At 39.0% G+C, this 26,277-nt stretch overlaps 1 protein-coding gene and 1 non-coding gene across 4 annotated transcripts; one reads left to right on the top strand and one right to left on the bottom strand.

Moving 5' to 3' along the window:
* Nucleotides 1–324: 324 nt before the first annotated feature.
* Nucleotides 325–25,904, bottom strand: UBXN8 (UBX domain protein 8). 3 transcript variants are annotated; one of them, XM_061177334.1, is made up of 8 exons: nucleotides 25,793–25,904; nucleotides 22,747–22,869; nucleotides 21,059–21,129; nucleotides 13,854–13,976; nucleotides 11,853–11,990; nucleotides 10,360–10,401; nucleotides 3,413–3,487; nucleotides 325–888 (listed from the first exon to the last, which is right to left on the bottom strand). In XM_061177334.1, the coding sequence occupies exons 1-8, from the start codon at nucleotides 25,878–25,880 to the stop codon at nucleotides 721–723; spliced, it is 828 nt and encodes a 275-aa protein (XP_061033317.1). In that variant the 5' UTR covers nucleotides 25,881–25,904; the 3' UTR covers nucleotides 325–720. The 3 variants fall into 3 exon arrangements, with proteins under 3 accessions (XP_061033317.1, XP_061033318.1, XP_061033319.1); XM_061177335.1 differs by lacking the exon at nucleotides 3,413–3,487; XM_061177336.1 differs by lacking the exon at nucleotides 22,747–22,869.
* Nucleotides 6,141–6,243, top strand: LOC133081498 (U6 spliceosomal RNA). The gene has a single exon (XR_009698836.1). It is a non-coding gene; the product is annotated as a U6 spliceosomal RNA (small nuclear RNA).
* Nucleotides 25,905–26,277: the final 373 nt, after the last annotated feature.

Genomic DNA, 26,277 nt, shown 5'->3' with positions numbered 1-26,277 from the left:
GGGTTCGATCCCTGGTCCGGCAGGATCCCACATGCCACGGAGCGACTAAGCCTGTGCGCCACAACTGCTGAGCCTGAACTCTGGGGCCCGCGAGCCACAACTACTGAAGCCCGCGTGCCTAGAGCCCATGCTCTGCAACGAGAGAGGCCACCGCAATGAGAAGCCCACGCACCGCAACAAAGAGTGGACCCCGCTCGCCGCAGCTAGAGAGGGCCCACGCACAGCAACGAAGACCCAACACAGCCAAAAATAAATAAATTAAAAAAAAAAAAAGAACTTTAAAGCCTTAAAAGAGCTTTGACACGTCTTCAAAGTTTAATTTCTAGAATTACAGCAGAAAAAACATTCCTGCTGATAAGACTTTAAAGAGCTTAGCTGAACTGTGAAATGTTCAATGTGGCAAAACAGATTGAAGAGGCAGAAACTGATAAATGGCATCAGCTAGCAAAAATACAAATTATTGAGCACCTTACTGTATACACTTCTATCTCGTTCTCATTTGGTACACTGCAAGATGGCACACTCCAAAAATTATTATATGCGGAGAGCAATCCTTTTCTAATCCTTTATGTCCATATATTTCCATGGAGATCAACATTAAAGTGTTTACTGCCTTGAGTGCAATCAAGGTATGGCATGATTTTAATGTGAATCCTTTATTGTCCTGTAAGGTCATGGCATAACTGATTTAATGTAGAACAGGTAGTTTGCATTTCTTAACTAGCTGCTCTGTTCTTTCTCTTCCACGTTGAGTACAGTATCCACAGTTATTCCTACGTCCTGCAGTGACCAGCCTCTCTCCACTTCCAGAGTCCTTCTGGGAAAGGAAGTGGAAAGGCTGTATAGGGATGTGTGGTACCCAATTTTCATCATCCAGTCAAACAAGACCTAAAAGATAAAAAGCTTAGTTATCAAATACTGTACAAAATTGTGTCCCTCTAGATCACCATAATATTTTACGAATCTTTCATTGTTAAATCATGCCCCTAGGAGTCAAGAAACAGAACTTTCATACCTTTCAAAGGAACTTTCAAGAGTTTAAAGGAAAAGAGCATGCCATGAATTTTGAGATGCGAATGACCTTTAATACCTGTTGTTTCAGAGAAGGCCTAGGGGCTACTGGCACCTACAGACAGCAGAAGCATTTAACAATTAGGAAAGCCCCAACCAAAGGGAATGGAAAGATTGTCCAATAAAAAGGTTAAGAACAAAAGGTTAGCATTTGGGAAAAAAGTCATTTAGATGATAATCTAAGCCAACAGTCCACATCGAAATCACCCAGGAACTGTCACAACAGACATGTCCACGTCCCAGAGACTCTGCCTTTTGATAACCCAATATTCAATGGGCCATCCCTATAAATGTATCACATTTCCTTTCATGAAGATTCCCTTAGTAATTGTCCAAATTTCCACTTATTATTGGCTAAAAACAATGCCTGCTAAAGGATGGTTTGTTGCTTTAGGAAGAAGGCTGAATAATAGAATGTTCTCAGGGGATGGTGGTGTATCAATTATAGGTAATCCCTACTTCTACCACCATCCATGTACCTACTGATATTCCATGTAATAAATGTGTATTATGTCATAGAGTGCCATAATTTTCCAATATATGAATATGCCTTCTTTTAACCAATCCTTCCATAAACACTTATACCTTTGACCATTTGTCTTATTTCCAAAGAATAAGTTCTCATAAATGGAATTACTGGGCCAGAAGATGTGTTTTAAAATATATACTGATAAATTATCCCACAGGAACAGTGGTCTGACTTACATTCACATGAACAATTAATAAGAATCCCTGTTTTCTGCACACACTGCCCAAAACTGGGTACTATTCTTTTTAATCTTTGACAACTTGATAGGTAGAAAACTGTATCCATTTTAATCTGCATTTCTCTGATTCTAAGTGAGGCCTAACATTCCACTGAGGTATTCCTATTTTTTTTTTTTTGGCTATGTTTGGTCTTTGTTGCTGCGTGCGGGCTTTCTCTAGTTGTGGTGAGCAGGGGCTACTCTTCGTTGCGATGCGCGGGCTTCTCATTGCAGTAGCTTCTCTTGTTGCGGAGCACGGGCTCTAGCGCGCAAGCTTCAGTAGTTGTGGTACGTGGGCTCAGTAGTTGTGGCTCATGGGCTCTAGAGCACAGGCTCAGTAGTTGTGGCACACGGGCTTAGTTGCTCCACGGCATGTGGGATCTTCCCAGACCAGGGCTCGAACCCGTGTCCCCTGCATGGGCAGGTGGATTCTTAACAACTGTGCCACCAGGGAAGCCCACTAAGTTATTTCTTTTCCTTCATTTGTATAAGCTCCTTATAGAAAAAAATAATTTTTCCAAATTTTTAACTTGATGAACTTTATAGAATTTAAAAATTTTTATGTAGTCAAATCTGTCAGTATTTTCTATTATGGTTTATAGTATTCTTGACATAGAAGGTTAAATGCAACAGTAAGGATAGAAAATTAGTTAGATAATTACAGAAATTTTTAACACACACATAGTATGTTCAAATGCACTTAAAAGTAGAAATACACCCAAATATTAGTAATTGGCTTTGGTGCCAGACTGCAGATTAAAATTTCTTTCTACTTTTCTATATTTTTCAAATTATTGCTAGTGAACACAGTATTGTTTTCTAAAGAAAAAAAGAAGTCTATTAGAACAAAAAGAAACAAGCTTTAAAGAATGATGTGAAAACTACATACAGGCAATGGGGTTTAGGTTAATAACCCATCAGGGATAATAAGAACAAAGTTAATACCAGCTGCTTCCTAAAGCTTTGAAAGCATCTTACCCACCAAGCTGTGAAAATGTAATTAAAACAAAAAACAAATTAAAAAAAGAACTGAAAAAAATCTGAATGCAGAAATCACAGTTCAAGAAGGCTCAGCATATCTAATTCTCCAAATTTCTGCCACATAGAGTACATATAAATGCCATTTACCAGGACTTCCCTGGTGGCGCAGTGGTTAAGAATCTGCCTGCCAATGCAGGGGACACAGGTTCGAGCCCTGATCTGGGAAGATCCCACATGCCGCGGAGCAACTAAGCCCGTGTGCCACAACTACCGAGCCTGCACTCTAGAGCCCACGAGCCACAACTACTGAGCCCACATGCCACAACTACTGAAGCCTGTGCGCTCTAGGGCCCATGCTCCACAACAAGAGAAGCCACCGCAATGAGAAGCCCGTGCACCGCAACAAAGAGTAGCCCCTGCTCGCCGCAACTAGAGAAAGCCCACGCACAGCAACGAAGACCCAACACAGCCAAAAAATAAATTTATAAAGAAAAAAAATCCCATTTACCCTCACCTGATGGGAGTACAGACAACAGATAACACCTCCTCCCTGCATGGGAATGAACTATTGCCAAATTCAACACAAATATTTCTCCAAATATGATTCTCCTCACCTGTGAACTGCAAGACTTAAAAAACCTTCTCCTCAGGACACGCCCACTTGGACATCGAAGAGCAACCGTCACGACCTGAGGAATAAAAATGTTCAAGTGAGAATTCCAACCACTGCTCTATGCAATTCCAAAACCACTACTCCTACGAAACACCTGTACACAGTTCTAAGAGCTCACGTGGAGTTTTGTAGGAATTTAGCTCTGAGAGTTGTACACAAAAATGAAGGTCCAGATAAAATTCACCCTAAACACAGAAATAATTCTTTTGAACCTGAAAAACATCTTCCCATTGATTGAGGAGACCAGTGACAAAGCCTTCCAGAGAGGACACCGAGACACAAGGCTTCTGTCTGCCAGACAATATCGAGACTGCAGCTGGGCTCTGAAAGTGACCTACCAAACCAAGAAGATCCAGGGCCACCTCAGAGTCTGCAGACAAGACAAACACTAGACTGGAAGGAAACAAAAAGCTACCCTTTTCACTCCATGACTGTAGGCTGTGCTCCATGCCTACGTCATGCGCGCAAATGAGAGACAAGCCTGGAGCTGGTCCTGGTTGCTGGGGCTGCAGAAGACCCCCCTCCTGGGAGCAGCTTTGTCCGTTTTACATGTTGAGTTTCCCCACCATCTTTCCTCTGATAAAAGAGTTAAACAGCTAAAAAGAGCTTGCAACGTGCTAGTATATTAAAGGACACTCTAAGAAGAAAAGAGTGGGAGGGACCAAGAGATTATCACACTAAGTGGAGTGAGAAACACAAATACCATATGATATCGCTTGTATGTGGAATCTAAATATGATACAAATGAACTTACGAAATAGAAACAGACTCACAGACATAGAAAACAAACTTTATGGTTACCAAAAGGGAAAGTGGGTACGGGGAGGGATAAATTAGGAGTTTGGGATTAGCAAATACAAGCTACTCTATATAAAAGAGATAAACAAGGTCCTACTGTATAGCACAGGGAACTCTATTCAATATCCTGTGATAAACCATAATGGAAAATATGAAAAAGAATATGTGTATACATGTATAACTGAGTGACTTTCCTGTACACCAGAAACTAACACAACACTGTAAATCAACTACACTTCAGCTTAAAAACAAGAAAAGATGACGATTTAGTTATTAATTCTGATGTTCGTTATTTACCGTTAGGAAACCCTTTACTATGGTCAACATTATCCCGACTGTCCTGGGAGTTCTGTTGGCAGCACAGTTTGCAGAAATGGTGGTTTTATAGCAGCACCCACCACCCTTCAGGAAAGCCATGTTAGAAAATATTTCTATTCAAGTAGGTAAGGTGTTTGATTCATACCCAAATCAGTGCAATCTTTAGCTCTGTTACTACTTCTACTAAAGAAAATTTTAAAATAAAACAAAGAAATCACAAACTAACAATCACTGATTAAAAGCCAATTTTGCTTATTTTTAGAAACAATAAAACTTAACTTTTACAGTGAGGTTTTGTTCAAACTTTAATGATCTGATAGGATACTTAAAGCCAAATGCTTTAAGAAAAACTAAGGTTAAAATACAGTGAGTTAGGACTTACCTGGTGATGCAGTGGTTAAGAATCCGCCTGCCAATGCAGGGGACACAGGTTCGAGCCCTGGTTCAGGAAGATCCCACATGCCGCGGAGCAACTAAGCCTGTGAGCCACAACTACTGAGTCTGCGCACCTAGAGCCCGTGCTCCGCAACAAGAGAAGCCACCGCAATGAGAAGCCCGTGCACCGCGACGAAGAGTAGCCCCGCTCACCGCAACTAGAGAAAGCCCGCGCGCAGCAACGAAGACCCAACGCAGCCAATAATTAATTAATTAATTTTTAAAAAATACAGTGAGTTAACATTTTCTATTATGATTAAATACTTAAGAGAAATGAACTATCATTGTTTGAAACCCAGCTACTGTTCTGTTATTACAATTACTGTGAAAGGTGGGTGTACAATTTCTCCTAAGATTACTGACAGTCTAGTGGACTGACGTATGAATGGGTAAAAGGCCTGGGACACAGTGCCAATTGGAAAGTAAATCACTGTCCCAAACACAGATTATTATATGAAATCTAAATGAAAAGTAGCAGCAATAATTAAAATTTAGTTCCCCTTAGAATGAAATACGATAGCATACAATAATGAAAATAGTTGCTATGGTATTATGGTAACAATATGATGATTTGCAAAACTATTTTCAAATTATCTTAAATTCTACACTTATTGTCTTTTCAATTTAAAAGTAGAAGAGTAACATATGGTGACTATTCTATTGTGAATTCTAGACTACCATGAGTTAGTTCTTCCTCTCACTTAAAAAAATCTTAATGTATTATTTTAGAACTCTATGGATAGTTGTAATACGAAATACATAACAGGCACTTAAAAAAATCAGGATATAACGCTTAAGAATTGCATTATGTTTCAGATTCCCCACTCCCTTAACAGAAATCCATGTTAGCCATTAGTTCACTCATCTATTAGTCTGCTCCTCAGTCCAAGCAGGCTTCCATTATAACAGGAATTTTCTCATATGGCTCATTATTACAGAGCCACAGCTACTACATATACAGAAACACACACACACACACAGTGAAAACTTCATTCTGTTCTGATAACCTTTAAAATGAATGTTAGTCCCTTCCCGAGCAACAAAGAATTATAAAGATGTCCCTCACAGCCACTACGGAGAACAGTATGGAAGTTCCTTAAAAAACTAAAAATAGTGGCTTGCTTTGGCAGCACATATACTAAAATTGGAACAATACAGAGAAGATAAGCATGGCCCCTGCGCAAGGATGACACGCAAATTCATGAAGTGTTCCATATTTTTAAAAAAACTAAAAATAGAATTACCATATGACCCAGCAATCCCACTACTGGGCATACACCCACAGAAAACCGTAATTCAAAAAGACACATGCACCCCAATGTTCACTGCAGCACTATTTACAATAGCCAGGTCATGGAAGCAACCTAAATGCCCATGGACAGACAAATGGATAAAGAAGATGTGGTACATATATACAATGGAGTATTACTTAGCCATAAAAAGGAAAGAAATTGGGTCACTTGCAGGAACATGGATGCACCTAGAGACTGTCATACGGAGTGAAGTAAGTCAGAAAGAGAAAAATAAATATCGTATAATATCACTTATATGTGAAATCTAGAAAAATGGTACAGATGAACCGGTTTGCAAGGCAGAAATAGAGACACAGATGTAGAGAACAAACGTATGGACACCAAGGGGGGAAAGTGGTGGGGGGTGGGGATGGTGGTGGGATGAATCGGGAGATTGGGATTGACATGTATACACTGATGTGTATAAAATGGATGACTAATAAGAACCTGCTGTATAAAAAAATAAAATTCATATATTAAAAAAAAAAAAAGATGTTCCTCAATGGCCTATATGGGAAAAGAATCTAAAAAAAGAGTAGATATATGTATAACTTATTCACTTTGCTGTACACCTGAAACTAACACAACATTGTAAATCAACTATACTCCAATAGAAATTAAAAAAAAAAAATGTCCCTCTATTCTGTGGGTGACACCACACATTTAATGGGCCTAACTTTAATAAGGAAATAGAGAATTTCCTGAAAGTTTTAACCTCCAGTATTCCTAAAAGTGAAATTATTCTTTTACATATGGACTCATGAAATAGTTGTGTGGCTTGAGGTTTAAAATATATTAGTTATGACGGGGCAAGCTTTACGTATGATGATATATCATGATTGTGATACCAGAGCAAAGCTGCAAAGTTGGCCAAATACAAAATGGTACTTTGCAGAAAGCCAGAAACAATATGACTACATGACTTACAAACATCCTAAAATCTTGGGTAACTGTGGCAAAGCACACATTGCCTACTCCAGGTGTGCCTTTTTAACTTTGAAAACACTTCTTTAGGGTGATAGGGTGAAGGATGGGTTAGAAAGGCACACTCCCCAAACTAGAATGCTTTCTTTTTCTTGTTTTTAACTTTGATGATGATGATGACACTCCACACTTAAGGTCTACTTTCACTATTATGAAGCAGTCAACCACAAGGGAGGGGAAAAGCCAGGCAGAGATGTCCAGAGGGACCAGGCTAACTGCCCAGAAACAGGTCATTAGATCAAGAGTAGGATAACAAGGTCAATGAGAACAGGAGTGTTATTGAAAGAGGGACCGGGACACTGAGAATCATCCAAGGAGGTAAAACAAATGGCTGGTGAATGGTTAGCGGGAATTAGGAATTTATGCTTTGAATTCTTAGAAATCTATGAGCAGTAGCAACTGCACAGGTGGAAAATGCCTTGCCCAATGATGATTCTAATAGCATCAAAATCTTCCAATACTTATTTGCTTTTCTTGATTAGTGTAGAATACACTGTAAAAGCATCAACCAGTATCAACTATATATTAGCAGCACTCTTCATAAAGTTTCATTACATAATATAAAGTTGCTTGTACCTCATTAATACTATATATAGGGTTTCCCTGGTGGCGCAGTGGTTGAGAATCTGCCTGCCAATGCAGGGGACACGGGTTCGAGCCCTGGTCTGGGAAGATCCCACATGTCGCGGAACAGCTGGGCCCGTGAGCCACAATTACTGAGCCTGTGCGTCTGGAGCCTGTGCTCCGCAACAAGAGAGGCCGCGACAGTGAGAGGCCCGCGCACCACGATGAAGAGTGGTCCCCACTTGCCGCAACTAGAGAAAGCCCTCGCACAGAAACGAAGACCCAACACAGCCATAAATAAATAAATAAATAAAAATTTAAAAAATTTTTAAAAAATGAAACAATTAAAAAAAATACTATATATATATAGTGCATTTAACTATATATATACTATATATACATACGTTGCAAACATTTAACATGTGATTTTCAGGTAACAATTATTTACCTTAATTTTGTTGACTTTATTAACCAAAAAAAGAGCAAAGAGGACCAAAATTCAGAGCAGAGCCAGAGGAAAAGCAAATAGGAGCAGGGAGAAGAAAACAGGGATAGTACTGCTTGTAGCGAAAATAAAGGGAAAGTTCTGGCATAGCCAGAGGGCCAGGGCTCTCCCAGCAGGGACCTCGGAAACTCCTGCCTATGGCTTCAGCTTCAAGTGAGGAGACGGGATGAGATCTCATTCAGGTTCATTCCAGCTCTAAAATTCCATTACTCTGACATACACTTTACTAAGTGTAGCACAAAATGTCATCTACCCAGTATGGGAAAAGGATAGAAAAGAAACAAAGTGGAATGACTACGAATAACTCTTATAAAGAGGAGAGCAACATCAAGTGCCTCTGGGTGGAGGTCTCTTGACCTTTTTAGGGGCACAGACCTGAGACTCTGAAGAAGAACACTGTTCTTCTACCTATAATCACAAAAAGGTACAATTTCAAAGGATTCACTGACAACCTGATGTCTATCATCACCTTTGGTGACAGACTGCTGTCCTGTAGGAGTAACATCACGTGCTTTAAAGCCCCAGTAACTTCTTGAAAGGTGTTCCCTGTCAACCTGAGCCGTACTTAATCACTCCTGTATTGTAAGTGGTTGTTCTGGATACCAATCCAGAGCTTAAGGAGAGGTGAGGGTGCAGGAGGCTCAGGACAAACATGTCATGGGTATGGATTTGATGGGTGTTAACAGGGAGGAATTAGACGTTTGGTTTTTCCTTAAATTGAGTTTCTTCCAGGGAATGTGATTCTCCTGGTGATTGATTGCACACTTCATTGTCTCTATTTCTGTATGACTTTCAGATTTTCCTCAGACATCCAAAATACTAAACTTAAATGTTGCAAATGTGTTGACAAAAAAGAGACCCTCCTACGGCTTTCATGGCTGCCTCAAAAATGGTTTTCAGGGAGTATAACAGTTGCTGAGCCTCAGGAAATGGAAAACCATCCAGCTCTCCTTTGCCTAAGCCACTTCGTGGTTTTAAAGACACGTGTTCCCGTACATTAGAGACTGTCTGAAACTGAGCTGGGCAACCGCAGGAAAGCAGCATAGATTATGACAAAGTTGGGCAGAGGGCAGCTCAATGCAGAGGGGGGGCTCAGTCCAACCCCGCCGTGCAAACAGCAAACCAGCCTTCAATTCTAACACCTACAAAGTAGCTGCATTCTTCATTTTCTCTTTTTTAAGGGGAAAACTACAATTTGAAGTCATCTGCCTATTTTGATTCTATTTTAATAGGTAACTCATTTGCTGACCTAAAGTTTTGGAAAAGCCCAAGTATCCTATCTCTGCCTGATGAAGTGGGAGGGCTTTAAAACACAAGCTCGGCAGATAGCAGGCTTCCAAAATAGGACTCGCAATGAGGAGTTTGATATTACTCCATATTCAAAACAAGATCTAGGGCTTCCCTGGTGGCGCAGTGGTTGAGAATCTGCCTGCCAATGCAGGGGACACGGGTTCGAGCCCTGGTCTGGGAAGATCCCACATGCTGCGGAGCAGCTAGGCCCGTGAGCCACAATTACTGAGCCTGCGCGTCTGGAGCTTGTGCTCCGCAACAAGAGAGGCCGCGATAGTGAGAGGCCCGTGCATCGCAATGAAGAGTGGCCCCCACTTGCCACAACTAGAGAAAGCCCTCACACAGAAACGAAGACCCAACACAGCCATAAATAAATAAATAAATAAATAAATAAAATTAAATTAAAAAAAAAAAAACAAGATCTAATCATAGTGCAATCACATAAACACTATGCTGTCTTTCCTTTCTAAACCCAAATTTATTTATTTATTTATTTATTTTTGGCCACGCTTCACGGCCTGTGGGAACTTAGTTCCCTGACCAGGGATCAAACCCAGGCCCCAGCAGTGAAAGTGCCAAGTCCTAACCACTGGACCACCAGGGAATTCCCATCTAAACCCAAATTTAGATAAAATGTACTTACTTGATATTAAAGAAAATAGAAAATATATTTAATTTTCAAAGAAAAAAAAATAAGCTTACTTCTTCAGCTATTTCAGGAGGTTCTTCAGGTAAATCAAGAACCTAAAGAAAAATAAGTATTTAGTAACAGGAATGTAAACAGTTTGAAGAAGAAAAAAATAATCTCAACATGAAGAGTTCCTTTCGATATAGTGTTTCGACATATCTATCCTTAATGAAATATTTTCTTTTAATATATATTTATAAAACATTTACAATGAGAACGAGACTCATTTAATAAACATTTTTGGGTAAGCAACTTTGTGCTAACAGTAGATCATAAAAACAGGATTTGAGATGATAGCTACCAATCTATACACATTTAAAGAACTCCGTGTTTATGATGTTCCAAGACACTATACAAAAATGTACTACTTACAGAAACAGAGGGTAAATATTAATTAAGTTCAATAAGACCCCCAAATTATTTCGGTTCATACATATACACCGTAAGATGAGTGCATATTTATTTTTCTTCACCAGCATCTTCTAGGGGACTGGATAACCACCATTCACTTTGCTTGCTTTCATGATTTACTCACGTTTCCCTATTTCTGTTAATCTATTAAAAAAACAGACGTACAGACCACTTTCTCTCATTAAAACACTTGTTATGAACAATTTCACCTCCAGGGATGCTTTTTATTTTTTAATACCATAGATTCCATGTTTTATAACATTTTGTCTAACAAACATTAACTGCATTTATTAAATAAACCATTTGTTTTTCTTTGGTATAAAAAGCATATGTGACAGTCAACCAAAGGTTACCATCAGCATGAGATAATTTGTGCTATTAACAAAAAGCAAAGAATCTTGAAATTTTAATTAGTCCTATGGACTAAATGTTAGACACAGTTCAATGGTCTGATTCTTACTCTCAAGCTCCATGAAGGGACCAGGAAACCTCAGACTGAAAAGCAATATGTTAGAAACTACTTTTAGGGACTAGATAGCCTACTAGCTTTCCCTAAGACTCAATAAAAACAGACTTATTTCAACCTTAACCAGCTCCAAATCACAGTCAACTTAGGGATTAAAGATTTGAAAGAAAAAAAGGAATGATAAACCTGGGCATCATTCCAAAGTGGACAGTTGCTAACTCATTCCCTAGAAGGGCCGCTGAGAACAGTGATACACTCATGTTAATAATATTAGCCACTCACCAAATATGGCTTTATCGTGTCTTAGCTACCCATAGGAATATTTCTCTTAGTAAACATAATATTTTTCATTTCTATATAATTTAATTACTTCCTCAAAAAGAACTATTTTCTAAATTTATCACCATTTATCTTCCTAGATTCCTTCTGAAGTTTGGCTCAGATCATTAATATTAATATTAAACGGGAAAAGTGATTCTTAATGAAGCTGAAGCTTAGTGAATCCAGATGAAGACACCATCTGGATTAAAAGCCAGTCCTAATCTTCCCTCAGTATAACACTTTCACCCACAGAACAATATTCTTACTGCACACGGATACAGCTCAGTGAGCAGACATTAAGTAATGAACCTCCTTCTGCGTGGGCTGTTCAGCGGGTGGTGAAACTTTGGTTACAGGCTTAGGCAACTTCCGTCTCTTTGCTGCTTCTCTGTTTGATGTTTCAGAAGATGTTTGACTCTCACTTTCAAGCACCAAATCTCCATCACCCTGGTCAAAAACAAGACAAGTTCTAAAGAGATGCTCTCTATCGACTTTATTCTATTTACAATGGTTATTTCTTTTACCCTGATGGCATTTCAGTAAAAAAAATATAATTAAGTCATTATTAGACCCAGAAATTTAAAGCATTATCTCCTTAGACCAAAAAAACATGGAACTTAACTAACGTCTCATAGAAACTACCCTGATCCAGCTCTGGGGCTCCCTCTGATAGTACAAGGCTGAGAGGGACCATTCCATTTTAATTGACCCCTAAGTTTTTCAGTAAGAAGAAAGAAGAAAACCTGAATGATATCCTTTCCTCCCTGCAGTAAGGGAAGCAAAGCAGTGCAAGAGATTGTGCCTTAAAAAGGCTGTGAAAATGGAACATGTGTGTAAAAACACAGGTCTATGCATGTGACCAGGCAATACTTCCACAGCTGCGTGTGGCCCTAGTATCTTGTTATATATAAATATATTTTAGCTCTCAAATTCAAACTTTGATCTTCCATTTGAATTAATCACTTTAAGAGGGATAGGATTTTATTACAGAAATCTTAAAGATTACTTTTTATTAATATTATCTATTAAAACCTTTTCCTTAGCAAGATAATTCACTTAAATGTCAAAGTCTCAAATATATACTTATTAGTTCAACAATGCCTTTCTTCTATATGTACTGACCTTTGAAAAGTTCTCTTTATCAAACTAAAAATGGGCACCATTTTGGTGGGCTGTTTCCCCCATTCCTTTATCCTAAGAGAATTTGTTGGAAGGAGCATGGGGAATGGGAGTCAAGAGATACTGATACTGAACAATTAAGTGGCCAAGCTTAAGCCGCCTCACTGCAAACTAGGGGCTGGATCAGCAATGGGTACACTTTCCTTCCTAGACTCTCAGGTCATAACACCAACAGTCTACTCTCTCCCTGACTTTCTTTTGTCTCCACTAATTAGGTTAATATATATACTAGTAGTACCATGGAGACATAGCCTAATAGCAAGGGGCAGAATGACTAATTCACACCATGACCATTTCAGAAAGAAACGTGGCAGGCTAAGGTCAGGCTGTCAATGTCTAACATACAAAACTAACAGAAGACAAATGCAACTCAGAAGTGGAGTCACTACATAGAGTAGTTGCATTTTATGTTGCCATCTTTCACGTTAATTTTATTACCCACCCTTGATTGTTTTATGACATATTTACCATTATGAAATGAATACAAACACTCTGCTTCACTGTCAGAATCCTGTTTACCTCTACTGGATCATTTTCTTTACAAAATGGTGAAAGGCGCAATATAAACAGAAAGCAAAACAAAACAAAACAAAAAAAAACAAAAATGTCTTTGGGACAGAAAGGATCTTACACAAAAAGTCTGCGGCCAGTTCTAAAATTGAATTCCTTTATGAATATCCTTTTTTTCTCTGTAAGAAACTTAACATTGTAAACATCCACTAGCAAATGACGAAATTCATACTCAATGCCAAAGAAAAAAGAGTCAAAGGTCAATTTGGCTTTAAAAAAACAAAGCCAAACATGATGAATATTATGAGAGCTTATAATATCTTAGAGATCTGAATTCCCTCAAATAAAAGATGTGATTTGGTCAACAGTTTTCTCAAAGACTGCCTTATGTTAGAGCTTTTTGAGGATCTAAGTTATATACTCTTTAGACATCAAAAACCACTTAAACACATGTGACATACTAATATGCTAAATAAAAACTGATAAAAACTGATATACAATCATTATAAATAAAGACTCCTAAAAAATAGACTGGACCAATCATTTGCAATTTTTTAAAAATCAATATATGCTAAAGGAAACATAAGCAATAGCAGAATTCAAAATATAATATTTTCTAACCCCAAGTTTATGACCATTGCTTAACTTCCAGGTTTCACCCGTCATATGATAAAAGCGTTCTTCCAGCTTTTTCAATTTCATTTCCTGGTGTGGTTTTAGAACATTCTCTATGTATCTGCTGGCCTGTTCCAAAAAACATAAATTAGGTGGTGTTACTATACATTAACATTCCTAATATTTTATTTACATTGTCTATAATGTTGTAAATAAGAATCAAGTAAGAAACGATGTTTTCACACTAATTCAATTTTGCCAAAAAAGCAACATCCTCCACTTCTGCATCACTCTCTAAAAATTTGCATTTGTGCTTAATGCAAATAAAAACAAATGTTCCATACTTCTGCTTGTATGGCAGTCTACCTATATATCCTTTAATGTGTTTTCAATGCAACAAAAAACTCAACGAGGGGCTGCAATACAAAGATGCAGAGGACAAGGCCTTTGACTTCCAGGAACTTAAACCCAAAGCAGTTTGTTCAAGGCATGATGCCTAAGGCATGAACTGGTTTGGAAGAGCATTACTTAAATGTTGCCCGATCATGGTAAAGTAGAAAATATTTTTAGACTCAAAAGACATGGAGATTCTGGTTTTAAGATGACAGAGTGAAATTATTTCTGCCTCCCCTGCCTCTTGAAAAATCACCCCAAAACAACCAAGGGAACAAGAAACAGAAACACTAATTCCATCACCAATGAAAAACAGAGAAACACTATAACCCCCAAACCACTATATGTAAGGACAGATAAAGGAATGATAACTGATCTGAGTGAGAAAACTGCAACCTAGGTGCTTGCAAAGGACGACAGCAACAGGAAGCCAGCCGTGCACGCCACAGACTGGAACAGCTCAGGAAGAGAGACACCAGGTTCCCTGGCGGGGACACAGGGTGAGGGGCAGAGCTAATACTGGGGGTGTCGGAGGAAACCATGCATCAGCCAAGTGTTACCAACCTGAGTTCCGGGACTCTAATCAACAGAAGTTGGTAAGAAGCCAGATGAGAAATTCAGGCAACGCTTTATTGGGATTCATGCTGCAGCACCTGGGAGCGGGAACAAGCAACAGGTTCCCTTGCTCACTCCCTGGGGCGGGGGGGTGAGCTGGTCCCTTAAATAGGGTGAGGGGAGGGCTGGCGGGGTGCTTAGGTGGCCTGCCCACCCCCTTGGTGGCGCTGTGCGCAGGGACCATGGGCAGTACCATGCTCCTGGTACCTCAGGAGAGGCAGCTGGATTTGGGCCTTTTTGTATCTTATTGTTCATAATTTGTCCCAACTGCACAGGCGTGCAGTTATTTTTAGTCCCTTATAGTTTCTTTGTATTCTGTTGCTTTGTCCAGGTGCAAGCACTGCAGTAAAGGGTCCCAGGTCCCAGCCTGTCTCACAATGAGTTTGTACTGAACCAAGGATTAGGACTATTCCAATTCCTTGCATCTGAGTTTCTTAGAGAAAACGGGGGAAAATTATAAAAAGAGTTATTGGACCCCCAGACCCACTACTCTACCACACATCTAGGCATGAAGGTTTATTCTCTGGGAATATGAACCAGAGAGGCTGCTGAGTCACAGATCCAGGCCTAGTGGAGGGCAGGAATGCAAACTAAAACAGAAAGAGTACATGAAAATGCACCCACTGGAAGGTGACACTCCCCAGCCCTTCCCAACTTGACTCAGATTGCTGGCAGCCAGGCCTTAACCCCCCCAACACGTGGGAGAATGGAGATGCATTGTCTAGAGGAGGTGAATTGCAAAAGGGAAACAGGGAGATACTGACAAAGCTAACTTACTCCTCAGTATCCCTACAGTTAAATCGGTGTCTACTCTACATCAGCAGACAACCCATCAAGCTTTGCTCCCATACACAGAAATTCCAATTAGCTTGATTTTCCTTTTTCTTTGAAGTAAAACACAAAGCTTCATGAAATTTTACAAATACTTACACCATCAGTTAGCTTTTTTTTTTTTTTTAATTATTAGCACCTTTAATTATTATTTATTTATTTATCTTTTTGGCTGTGTTGGGTCTTCGTTTCTGTGTGAGGGCTTCCTCTAGTTGCGGCAAGCAGGGGCCCCTCTTCATTGCAGTGCGCGGGCCTCTCACTATCGTGGCCTCTCTTGTTGCGGAGCACAGGCTCCAGATGCACAGGCTCAGTAGCTGTGGCGCACAGGCCTAGCCGCTCCGCGGCATGTGGGATCTTCCCAGACCAGCGCTCGAACCCGTGTCCCCTGCATTAGCAGGCAGATTCTTAACCACTGCGCCACCAGGGAAGCCCCATCAGTTAGCTTTTAATGTATCATTCTTAAACTGAAAGGACAGAGCTAAGAATTACCAGATGATTAAGGAAAGCCTCCGACGCGAAAAATGGAGACTAGAACTAACAAACAGAAAAAGGGAAGTGAAAAACCACACTGGAATTTTGAGGATAATGGTGCAATACTTCAGAATTCTAATGATTTTCAACCTGTAATTCTATACCAAATCAAACTATCAATCATGTGTCTGAGGACAAAAATCACCTTTTTAGAATCCAAAGACTCAAAAATGTTATGCATCACCAGGCACATGTCTGCCCAGGCTGGGCACTTCACCATGCACATAGATAACACTGTGAGATACTGATTTATTAGTTTTCCTTTGTCCAAAGACAGAAGACAGAGGGTTAAAGTTTTTAGACTTTTGCCAAACAGAAGAATCCCAACTTTTTTTTTTTTTTCAAACCCTCAGGAATTACAGATGCCAATTAGTATATAATTGGCATATAGATGGAATTATAGTTAACCAATCCATCTCGCATGCAAGTCTTTAAAAATGAATAGTAACTTCCACAGGAAATAACATTAAACATTAGAAGCTCAAATATTTACAAGAGAACTTCTTACAAAAGATCTTGGAAGGACACTTTCCTTGCTACTGAATTCAGATCAGGGTAGTTACAAATGTATTGAACAGTAACTCCTCCCACCCCCTAACAAATACATAGGCTTTTATTCCTGGGATCTGTTTTCAGCCTTCACTTGTTTACTTAACAAAGGAATAATTTGCTCACCAGAAAAACAAGTGGTAGATGTAAAAATTGTAATGCCTTTGTACCTAGGCCTTTGTAAAGGGTTTATGTTTTTAATATTTAGGTAAAAGTCCACAATGAGTCTCCTCTTTTACAAAGGTCAATCATCAATCTGGCAACTGCGCAAATGCTACCTGACATTTCAAGGTCACGAAAATAACTGTTAGATAATCATCCATGGTAAATGCAATTCGTAGCTAGCAAAACCTAACTTGGATGGGATGTAGCAAAAGCAGTGCTCAGAGGTAAAGTCACAGCTGTAAATATCTAATTAAAGAAGAAGAAAAGATATCAAATCATTAACTTTACACCTTAAAAATCTTGAAAAAGAACAAATTAAACCCAAAGCTAGCACACAGCAGCAAATAATAAGGAAGAGATAAACAGAGAATAGAATAGAAAAACAACAGAACCAATGAAACCAAAAATTGTTTCTTTAAAATGATCAACAAATTTCACAAAACTTTAACTTGACTAAGAGAAGACAACTAAAATCAGAAATGAATGTGGGGAAATTACTACCAACCTTACAGCAATAAAAAGGATTATAAAGATGTACAATTGTATGCCATCAAATTAGATAACCAAAATGAAATGGACAAATTCTGAGAAACACACAATTACCTAAACTGACTCAATATGAAATAGGAAATCTCAACAGACCTAACATAAGACTTTGTCAGTAGTTAAAAACCTCCCAACAAAGAAAAGTCCAGGACCAGATGGTTTCACCATTAAATTCTATAAAACCTTTAAAGAAGAATTAGCACCAATCCTTCTCAAACTCTTCCAAAAAGCAGACGAGGCGAGAACAGTTCCTAACTCATTCCATGAGGTCAACATTATCCTGATACCAAAGCAAGGCAAAGACACTACAAGAAAATTAAAGGCCAATATCCCTTATGAATAGAGATGCAAAAATCCTAAACAAAATACTAGCAAACTGATCCAACAGCTTATTGAAAGGAATATATACCAATGCCAAGTGTGATTTATCTCAAAAATGCAAGATAGTTCAACATAAGAAAATCAATTAATGTAATACATATTAATAAAACAAAGGGGGGAAAAACCACATGATCACCTGAATTGATGAAGAAAAAGCGTTTGACAAAATTCACCACTCTTTCATGATAAAACTATTTAGAAACAAGAAATAGAAGGGAACTTGCTCAACATAACAAGCATCTAGGAAAAAATCCACAGCTAACATCATACTCAATAGTGAAAGATTAAAAGTTTTCTAAGATCAGGAATAAGACAAGGATGCCTACTTTCATCACTACTATTCAACACTGTTTAAAGTTTTAGCCAGAGTGGGCTTCCCTGGTGGTGCAGTGGTTGAGAGTCTGCCTGACAATGCAGGGGACGCGGGTTCATGCCCCGGTCTGGGAGGATCCCATATGCCGCGGAGCAACTGGGCCCGTGAGCCACAACTACTGAGCCTGCGCGTCTGAAGCCTGTGCCCCGCAACAAGAGAGGCCGCGACGGTGAAAGGCCCGCGCACCGCGATGAAGAGTGGCCCCGCTTGCCGCAACTGGAGAAAGCCCTCGCACAGAAACGAAGACCCAACACAGCCATAAATAAATAAATAAATAAATAAATAAATAAATAAATAAATAAATAAATAAAATGCTGCCTTAACTCCAAAAAAAAAAAAGTTTTAGCCAGAGTGATAAGGCAAGAAAAAGAAATAAATGACATCACTTTTGGAAATGAGGAAGTAAAACTATCCCTATTCTCAAATGATACAATCTTATACATTAAAAATCCCAAAGAATCTACACACAAAAACCACTAGTGTTAATAAAAAATAAGTAAAATTGCTGCACACAAAATCAACAGACAAAAATCATTTGTGTTTCTATATACTAGTAATGAAAATTCAAAAAAGAAAATTAAGAAAACAATTGCATTTATAATAGCAACCAAAAGAATAAAATACTTAGGAATAAATTTAGCCAAGAAGGTGAAAGCTATGTACACTGAAAACTACAAAACATTGTTGGAAAAAATTAAAGACAGAAATAAATGGAAAGACATTGCATGGTTATGGATTGCAAGAATTAATATTAAGATGCCAATACTCCTCGCAGCAAAGAAGACTTAATATCATTAAGATGTCAGTACTACCCAAAGAAACTTCCAGATTTAAGTGCAATCCTTCTCAAAATTCCAAAGCCCTTTTTTGCAGAAATGGAAAGGCCAATCCTCAAATTCATATGGAATTGCAAGGGGCCTCAACAGCCAAAACAATACTGAAAAAGAAAAACAAAGTGGGATGACTCACACTTCCTGATTTCAAAACTTACTAAAAAACTACAGTAATTAAAATAGTATGGTACTGGCACAAGGATAGATATATATATATAAAGCAATGGAATAGAAGTGAGGGCCCAGAAATAAATCCATATATCTATGGCCAATTGATTTTCAACAAGAGTGCCAAGACCATTCAATGGGGAAAGAATAGTTTCTTTAACAAATGCTGTTGGGACAACTAGATATCCACATGAAAAAGAATGAAATTGGACTCCCATCTCACACCATACACAAAAGCTAACTCAAAGTAGGTTAATAACCTAAATATTAAAACTAAAACTATACACTCTTGGAAGAAAATATAGGGGTAAATTTTCATGACTTTGGATTTGGCAATGGATTCTTAGATATGACACCAAAAGCATGAGCAACAAAAAAAATAATAGATAACTAGACTTCATCAAACTAAAATCATTTTTGTGCATCAAAGGACAATAACAAAAAAGTGAAAAGCAATCCACAGAATGGGAGATAATACTCACAAATCACATATATGATAAGAGTTTAGTATCCAGGGGCTTCCCTGGTGGCGCAGTGGTTAAGAATCTGCCTGCCAATGCAGCGGACACGGGTTCGAGCCCTGGTCTGGGAAGATCCCACATGCTGCGGAGCAACTAAGCCCGTGAGCCACAACTGCTGAGCCTGCGCATCTGGAGCCTCTGCTCCGCAACGGGAGAGGCCGCAACAGTGAGAGGGCCGCGCACCGCGATGAAGAGTGGCCCCCACTCACCGCAACTGGAGAAAGCCCTCGCACAGAAACAAAGACCCAACACAGGCAAAAATAAATAAATTAATTAATTAATTAAAAAAAAAAAAGAGTTTAGTATCCAGAATATATAAAGAACTCCTATAATTCAACAACAGAAAGACAAACAACCCAATTTAAAAACAAGCAAAGAATTTAAACAGACATTTCTCCAGAGAAGATATACAAATGTCCAACAAGCACTTGAAAAGGATTTCAACATCATTAGTCATTAGGGAAATGCAAATCAAAACAACAATGTGATACCACTTTGTATGCATTATGATGAGTATTGCGGGGGTGAGGGGTGGAAATAATAAATGTTGGTGAGGATGCAGAGAAATTGGGACACTCAGAAACTGCTGGTGGGCATACAAAATGGTATAGCCAGTGTGGAAAATAGTTCAGCAATTCCTCAAAAAGTTAAAATATAGAATTACCATATGACCTAGCAATCCCATTTCTATGTATATACCCCAAAGAATTGAAAACAGGTATTCAAATACTTGCACAAAAATATTCACAGCAGCACGATTCACAATAGCCAAAAGGTGAAAACAATCTAAATGTCTATCGGTGAATGGATAAACAAATTCTGATTCGTCCATACAATGGAATATGACTCAGCCATAAAAAGGAAGGAAGTACTGATATATGTTATATGGATGAACCCCAGAACACATTATGCAAGTGAAAGAAGTCAGACACAAAAGGTCACATGTTATATGATTCCACTTGTATGAAATATTCAGAATAGATAAATCCATACAAACAGAAAATAGATTGTTGGTTGCCAGAGGATGGAAGGAGTGGGGAATGGGGAAATAACTGTTTAGTGGGTATGGGGTTTTCTTCTGCAGTGAAGAAAATGTTTTGGAACTAGACAGGGGTAGTGGTTGCACAACATTGTGAATATTCTAAATGCCACTGAATTATACACTTTAAGATGGTCATGTCATGAGAATTTGACCTCAATAATAAAAAAATCTGAACACAAATACATAAAGCAACAGACCTAAATTTAAAATGCCCCAGACATTTTTGTATTCTCTTTATATACTCTCCAAAACGTATGCTTTACCTTTTCACCCTGTGCCTCTTGCTGTTTTTTCCTCACAAGTTTTTGCCTTTTCTCATTCTTCTCTTCTTCTTCTAAGACATCAAAACATATAAGTACTTTTTAATTCCCAAGTATCAGTACGTTGAATGTTATTTTCTCTGAAAATCTTCTGTAGATCTTCACATTTTGGGAGAGAAAAGCCTTCAAAAAACAGACTGTATTTTTCAAATAATGAAAATGAGATACATGCAGACAGTTGAAACAAGGAAATCCGCAAGAAATTTCTTTCTGTAAGAAATGTCAATCTGTAAGAAAAGGTCTATTCTGAAACTAAAATTCTCTGACATGTATTAATATTGTGTGTTACAGTTTTGGTGAGGAGACTTCAAGAATAATTATGGGGCTTCCCTGGTGGCACAGTGGTTAAGAATCCACCTGCTAATCCAGGGAACATGGGTTCGAGCCCTGGGCCGGGAAGATCCCACATGCTGTGGAGCAACTAACCCCGTGTGCCACAACTACTGAGCCTGCGCTCTACAGAGCCCATGAGTCACAACTACTGAGCCCATGTGCCACAACTACCAAAGCCTGAGCGTCTAGAGCCTGGGCTCCGCAACAAGAGAAGCCACCACAATGAGAAGCCCGCACACCGCAACAAAGAGTAGCCCTGCTCACCGCAACTAGAGAAAGCCCGCATGCAGCAACAAAGACCCAATGCAACCATAAATAAACAAATAAATAAAATTTAAATAAATAAATAAACAGTAAAACAGAACATAACGCACCGAATTCACTATTGGCAAGCTTCTTTCTAATAGGATATAAGAATGTAGACATTAGTTTCAGGATTCATCTGTTTTGAGGTTAACTACAATATTGTTTTTTGTTTTGTTTTGCTTTTTTAATAAATTTATTTACTTATTTATTTTTGGCTGTGTTGGGTCTTTGTTGCTGCATGTGGGCTTTCTCTAGTTGCAGTGAGTGGGGGCTACTCTTTGTTGCGGTGCGCGGGCTGTAGAGCACGGGCTCAGTAGTTGTGGCTCACAGGCTCTAGAGCGCAGGCTCAGTAGTTGCGGTGCATGGGCTTAGTTGCTCCGCAGAATGTGGGATCTTCCCGGACCAAGGCTCGAACCCGTGTCCCCTGCATTGGCAGGCGGATTCTTAACCACTACGCCACCAGGGAAGTCACTACAATATTGTTTTAAAAGCCTTCTAACACAAACTTTTACTTACCACAAAAACAAAACAAAAATAAGAACAAGCATGGTTTCCTAAAATTAAGAGCACTTAACTATACATACGATATAAGTGCGTAAATAAAAACTGCCAGAATGGAATGAAAAATAAATTATCTTTAACTCTTAATCTTAACGATAGATATATTTACCATTTGTAGAACAGTTTACAAGCTGTACGTACCAAACAGCAGTTAAGCTGCACAAACACACAGACAATTTAAAATTAGCGAACGTGCAGAAATGCTATAGTTTCAAATGTATATACAAGAAAAAAGTATAATTTCTCATAAAAGTATTGGGATTTATAGCCTATCCAAAATTGTAACTAAAGTTGTAATGATTACTCTACCTTGAAATTACACAGCACAAATTAATGGTAAAATGACTCTTATTGTGCAAAGTTCTAGAATAAATAAAGGAAAGAAATTTCGGTAGAAAAGTATAAAAGGGTAGCATAAACAATAAACTTACCTTTCAGATAAACTTGGGAAGATTTAAACGAGTTAACCCATGAGGTGGTCACAGAAATAATTAATGTAAGGAGAGTAAGCAGTAAGAAAATCTGGCCACACAGCAAAATTAGATCTTTGATTCCTTATAAAGGTTAAAAAAAAAAATACAATTAAAATTCAAAACATTTTCTTGATACTAGGTATTAACATATTAGAAGATCATTTGTACTAGAAAAGTACAGTAAAAGTTAAGGTATGCAACTGTCTTAAGATTTTTCATATAGTCTCCTTTGGGTGCCAAAATTCATGACTGTCATTACCAGAGCAAGTTTTCAGAAAATGATTCTAGAACATCTTATGTCTCAGGAATATAAGTAGAATTCGAGTGATTGGCTACATTATAAATATATGACTATCAATAATGCATAAATTCTGGTTTCCCTTCTTCCCAGAGAAGGGAAGAAAATTAGCCACATAATTGGGAATTAAATAGTGATGGTATCATCTTATCAAATTCTAGTTCTATTTAAAAACAGTCATTCTCACTGAAACAGCAAATTCTTATTTCTGACAGTTAAATTATGCAACTCTGTACTTCTCTATTTCTCAATATTTATTCTATCATATGTAAATAAAATTACTAGATACATGTTTGCCTAGAAAAAAAGTAAAAAACTTGGTTTTGTATTACCTTAAGAACCAAGATGAAAATTAATCAGCAGAAATGTAACAAGTACCTACTTTGTGTGATACAACTTGCCAAATGGTGAGGGAGGGTAGATATAAAGTAGGATAAAAAATGGTTTCTACCCTCCAGGAATTTTTAGTTTTGTTTTATAATTCTGAAAAGTTACCAGGCAGACATACAGAGGAACCATCTTACCAATGTGATGGGGGCTGGCAGTTAGTCAATTAACTGAAAATTAAAGAAGGAATTATATATACAGACTTAATTTTTAACTGAAAACAGATATAGATATATAGATATATAATCCTTTTTTAAAAAAAAAAAAAGCAGTTTAAAGTTGTTTAGCGAAGTTTTTTTTTCTTTTGCATTACAGCCCTTCCAACCTTTGCCAGCATTACTACTGATTCAGGTATTGCTCAATATGACACATAATTAAATCTCGGGTAACTGTGGTCATTTCAAAAGTAATTTGACACCTAGAGTACTGGTATTTAGAGAAACCGTTGTGTTATGGGATTTATGTTCCATGTATTGCTTTTTGTTCTAGCAAGCAAGCAGTTTCAAATGTCATATGGGAATACAAAAGAACTAGATTAATGGGTGCACCTTTCAATTAGAAATTTTTAAAATTAAGTTGAGGTGTTTTGTTTTGCTTTGTTTATACCTATTCTCAAGAGCCCATATGCAGGGCACTTCAAAGGACAACAAACGTGAGGAACCAGCATTAAAGTATTTAGCTTAAGTACAAGTAAAAATGTATCAGCAATGAAGGCTTTTACAGAGTAGAAAAAGACAGGGATCATTTTTCAATACATGTCCAAAAATATAGCCCAGGTGAATGAACACTCCTCTTCCCTTTGGTAATTCAATAGGAGGAGGAGGAGGGGAGGAGGGGGAGGAGGGGTCTCTGCTCTCAGGAAGTATATTCCCCTGTGGTCAGAGCTGATCATGTGAACAGATCTCCTTCTGCAACCCTGAGTAAACACCTTCTCATTGACTAGTGACTCAAATATTAGTGCAAAAGTAGAAGATTCTAGATGAGCAGAGTAAGGGTGAATTCTTTAAGGTAAGGGAGCAGGTAAATTCTGGAATAAGTGTGAGTTTAACATTTCTGTACATCATTTGGATAAAGGTCTTGTTAGATTCCCATACTGCTTGAGACTTCTGGAGAATTTCTGTAGATTTTTTAAAAAGCATTTTATTTTACTTTCTTATTTCAAGCAACATTCTGGGTACCTGACTTCTTGGGGGTGGGGAGAAAGAGAGGAAATATACAAAGCTCGGTTTCATCAGGGTCTCTAATTTTAGGACTGAGTTTAAGGAGTGAAACAGACATGTAAACTGATCAATAATATGTCCAAAAATGAACTGATTCTCCACTGGTCCACCAGTTTCCTTTCAGTTTTTCCTTTATCACTGGCACCACCAACGACTTGCGGTTGTTCAACTCCACATGTAGGAGCCATCCTTGAATCTCTCCTTTCCCTCACCCTAATCATTAATCCATCAACAAATCCTAGTTGGCTAATATCCCAAATCTGTGCACATTTCACCTCCTCTGTTATCCTAGTCAGGCCAACCATCAAACAATCATCACGACTTCCCTACTTCAGAAGCCTAAGATGCCTCACTGCTTCCACTGCAGCTTCCTTGCAAAACATTCTCCACACAGAACCCAGTGACCTGTTTTAAAACCTTAGGTAAGTCCCTTAACCTCCCTATATCTCAGTTTCCTCAACTGTAAAAAAAGGGATTATAATAGTACCCACCCTCTATGACTGTAAAGCGGATTAGATGAGATAATGAATAAACACTTAGACTTTGGTTTACAGTACGTCCTCAACGAATGTTTCTATCTTGAGCCAATCTCCCTCTTAGTCTCCTTGATCCAGCCTCAATTTTCCTCCTCTCCTTTTCCTCCAACACATCACAATTCCTTTGTCTGGAATGTTTTCTCCCGGCTTTTCAAAGGGGCGGTTCCTATCATTTAAATCTCTGCTTAAAATCCTCAGTAGGCCTACATCACATCAACCTGTTTATTTCCTCTTGAGCATTCAACACAATTTGAAAGTCGTGTATATGCTTGTTCCTGTGCTTTCTGCCTCAGTCCCCTTTCACGCAAAACCTCACCAGACCTGGAGAGATTTTTTGCGCCAAGGGGAGTGGGCCTCCCCAAGGTGAGTCGGCCTCACCAAGGCGGCGGAAGTCTCGCTCCCCGCAAGGACCCGCGCCGGAAAAGGGAGGCAGGCGCAGTGCAGGCTGGGAATCGTAGTCAAAGCTGCCTAGAGGGGACGCGGCTGGGAAACGGAAATTCTACGCAACGTTCACGGGACCGTCACTTGCGTATGAGCACCAAGAGGGAAAAGCCAACACTTACCCAGATCTGGGATCCCACGCCGGAGCTCCAAACACAAGAGCGGGAGAGCAGCAAGAAGGAAAGCGCCAACAACGCCACGAGAAGCCATAGTGGCGGGCGCCCCGCTTCCGGGCGGAAGGCCCGCCCCTTTCGGTTGCTCCTCCCTTGGAAGGTGGAGTGGAGGAGCCCTGCCTAAGGGAGGAATTTGGGGAGACAGCTAGACCCTAAAGTCCGGTCGTTGGTCGGACTGAGATAAGACCAGGTTTTTGAACTCATAATTTGTAGCCTTAGAACAAATGCAGGTCACCTCCTCACGTCATGTGATGTCCAGGGGAGCCGGCCTAGCTGGCGCCCGCCTAACCAAGTTCTATGAAAGCAAAACGTGGGCTCCAGTGAGGCTGGCTGCACCTGCGCCTTTGGCCGTGGGACTCTGGAGACTGAGAAAGAGCTCAAGAGTAAAATGAGGGGCTTCCCTGGGGGCACAGCGGGTGAGAATCCGCCTGCCA

This window comes from Eubalaena glacialis, chromosome 20, assembly GCF_028564815.1.
Source record: "Eubalaena glacialis isolate mEubGla1 chromosome 20, mEubGla1.1.hap2.+ XY, whole genome shotgun sequence".
Lineage (NCBI taxonomy): Eukaryota > Metazoa > Chordata > Mammalia > Artiodactyla > Balaenidae > Eubalaena > Eubalaena glacialis.
Note: the sequence above shows the minus strand (reverse complement) of the source record. Positions and strands in the feature narration are given on the sequence as shown.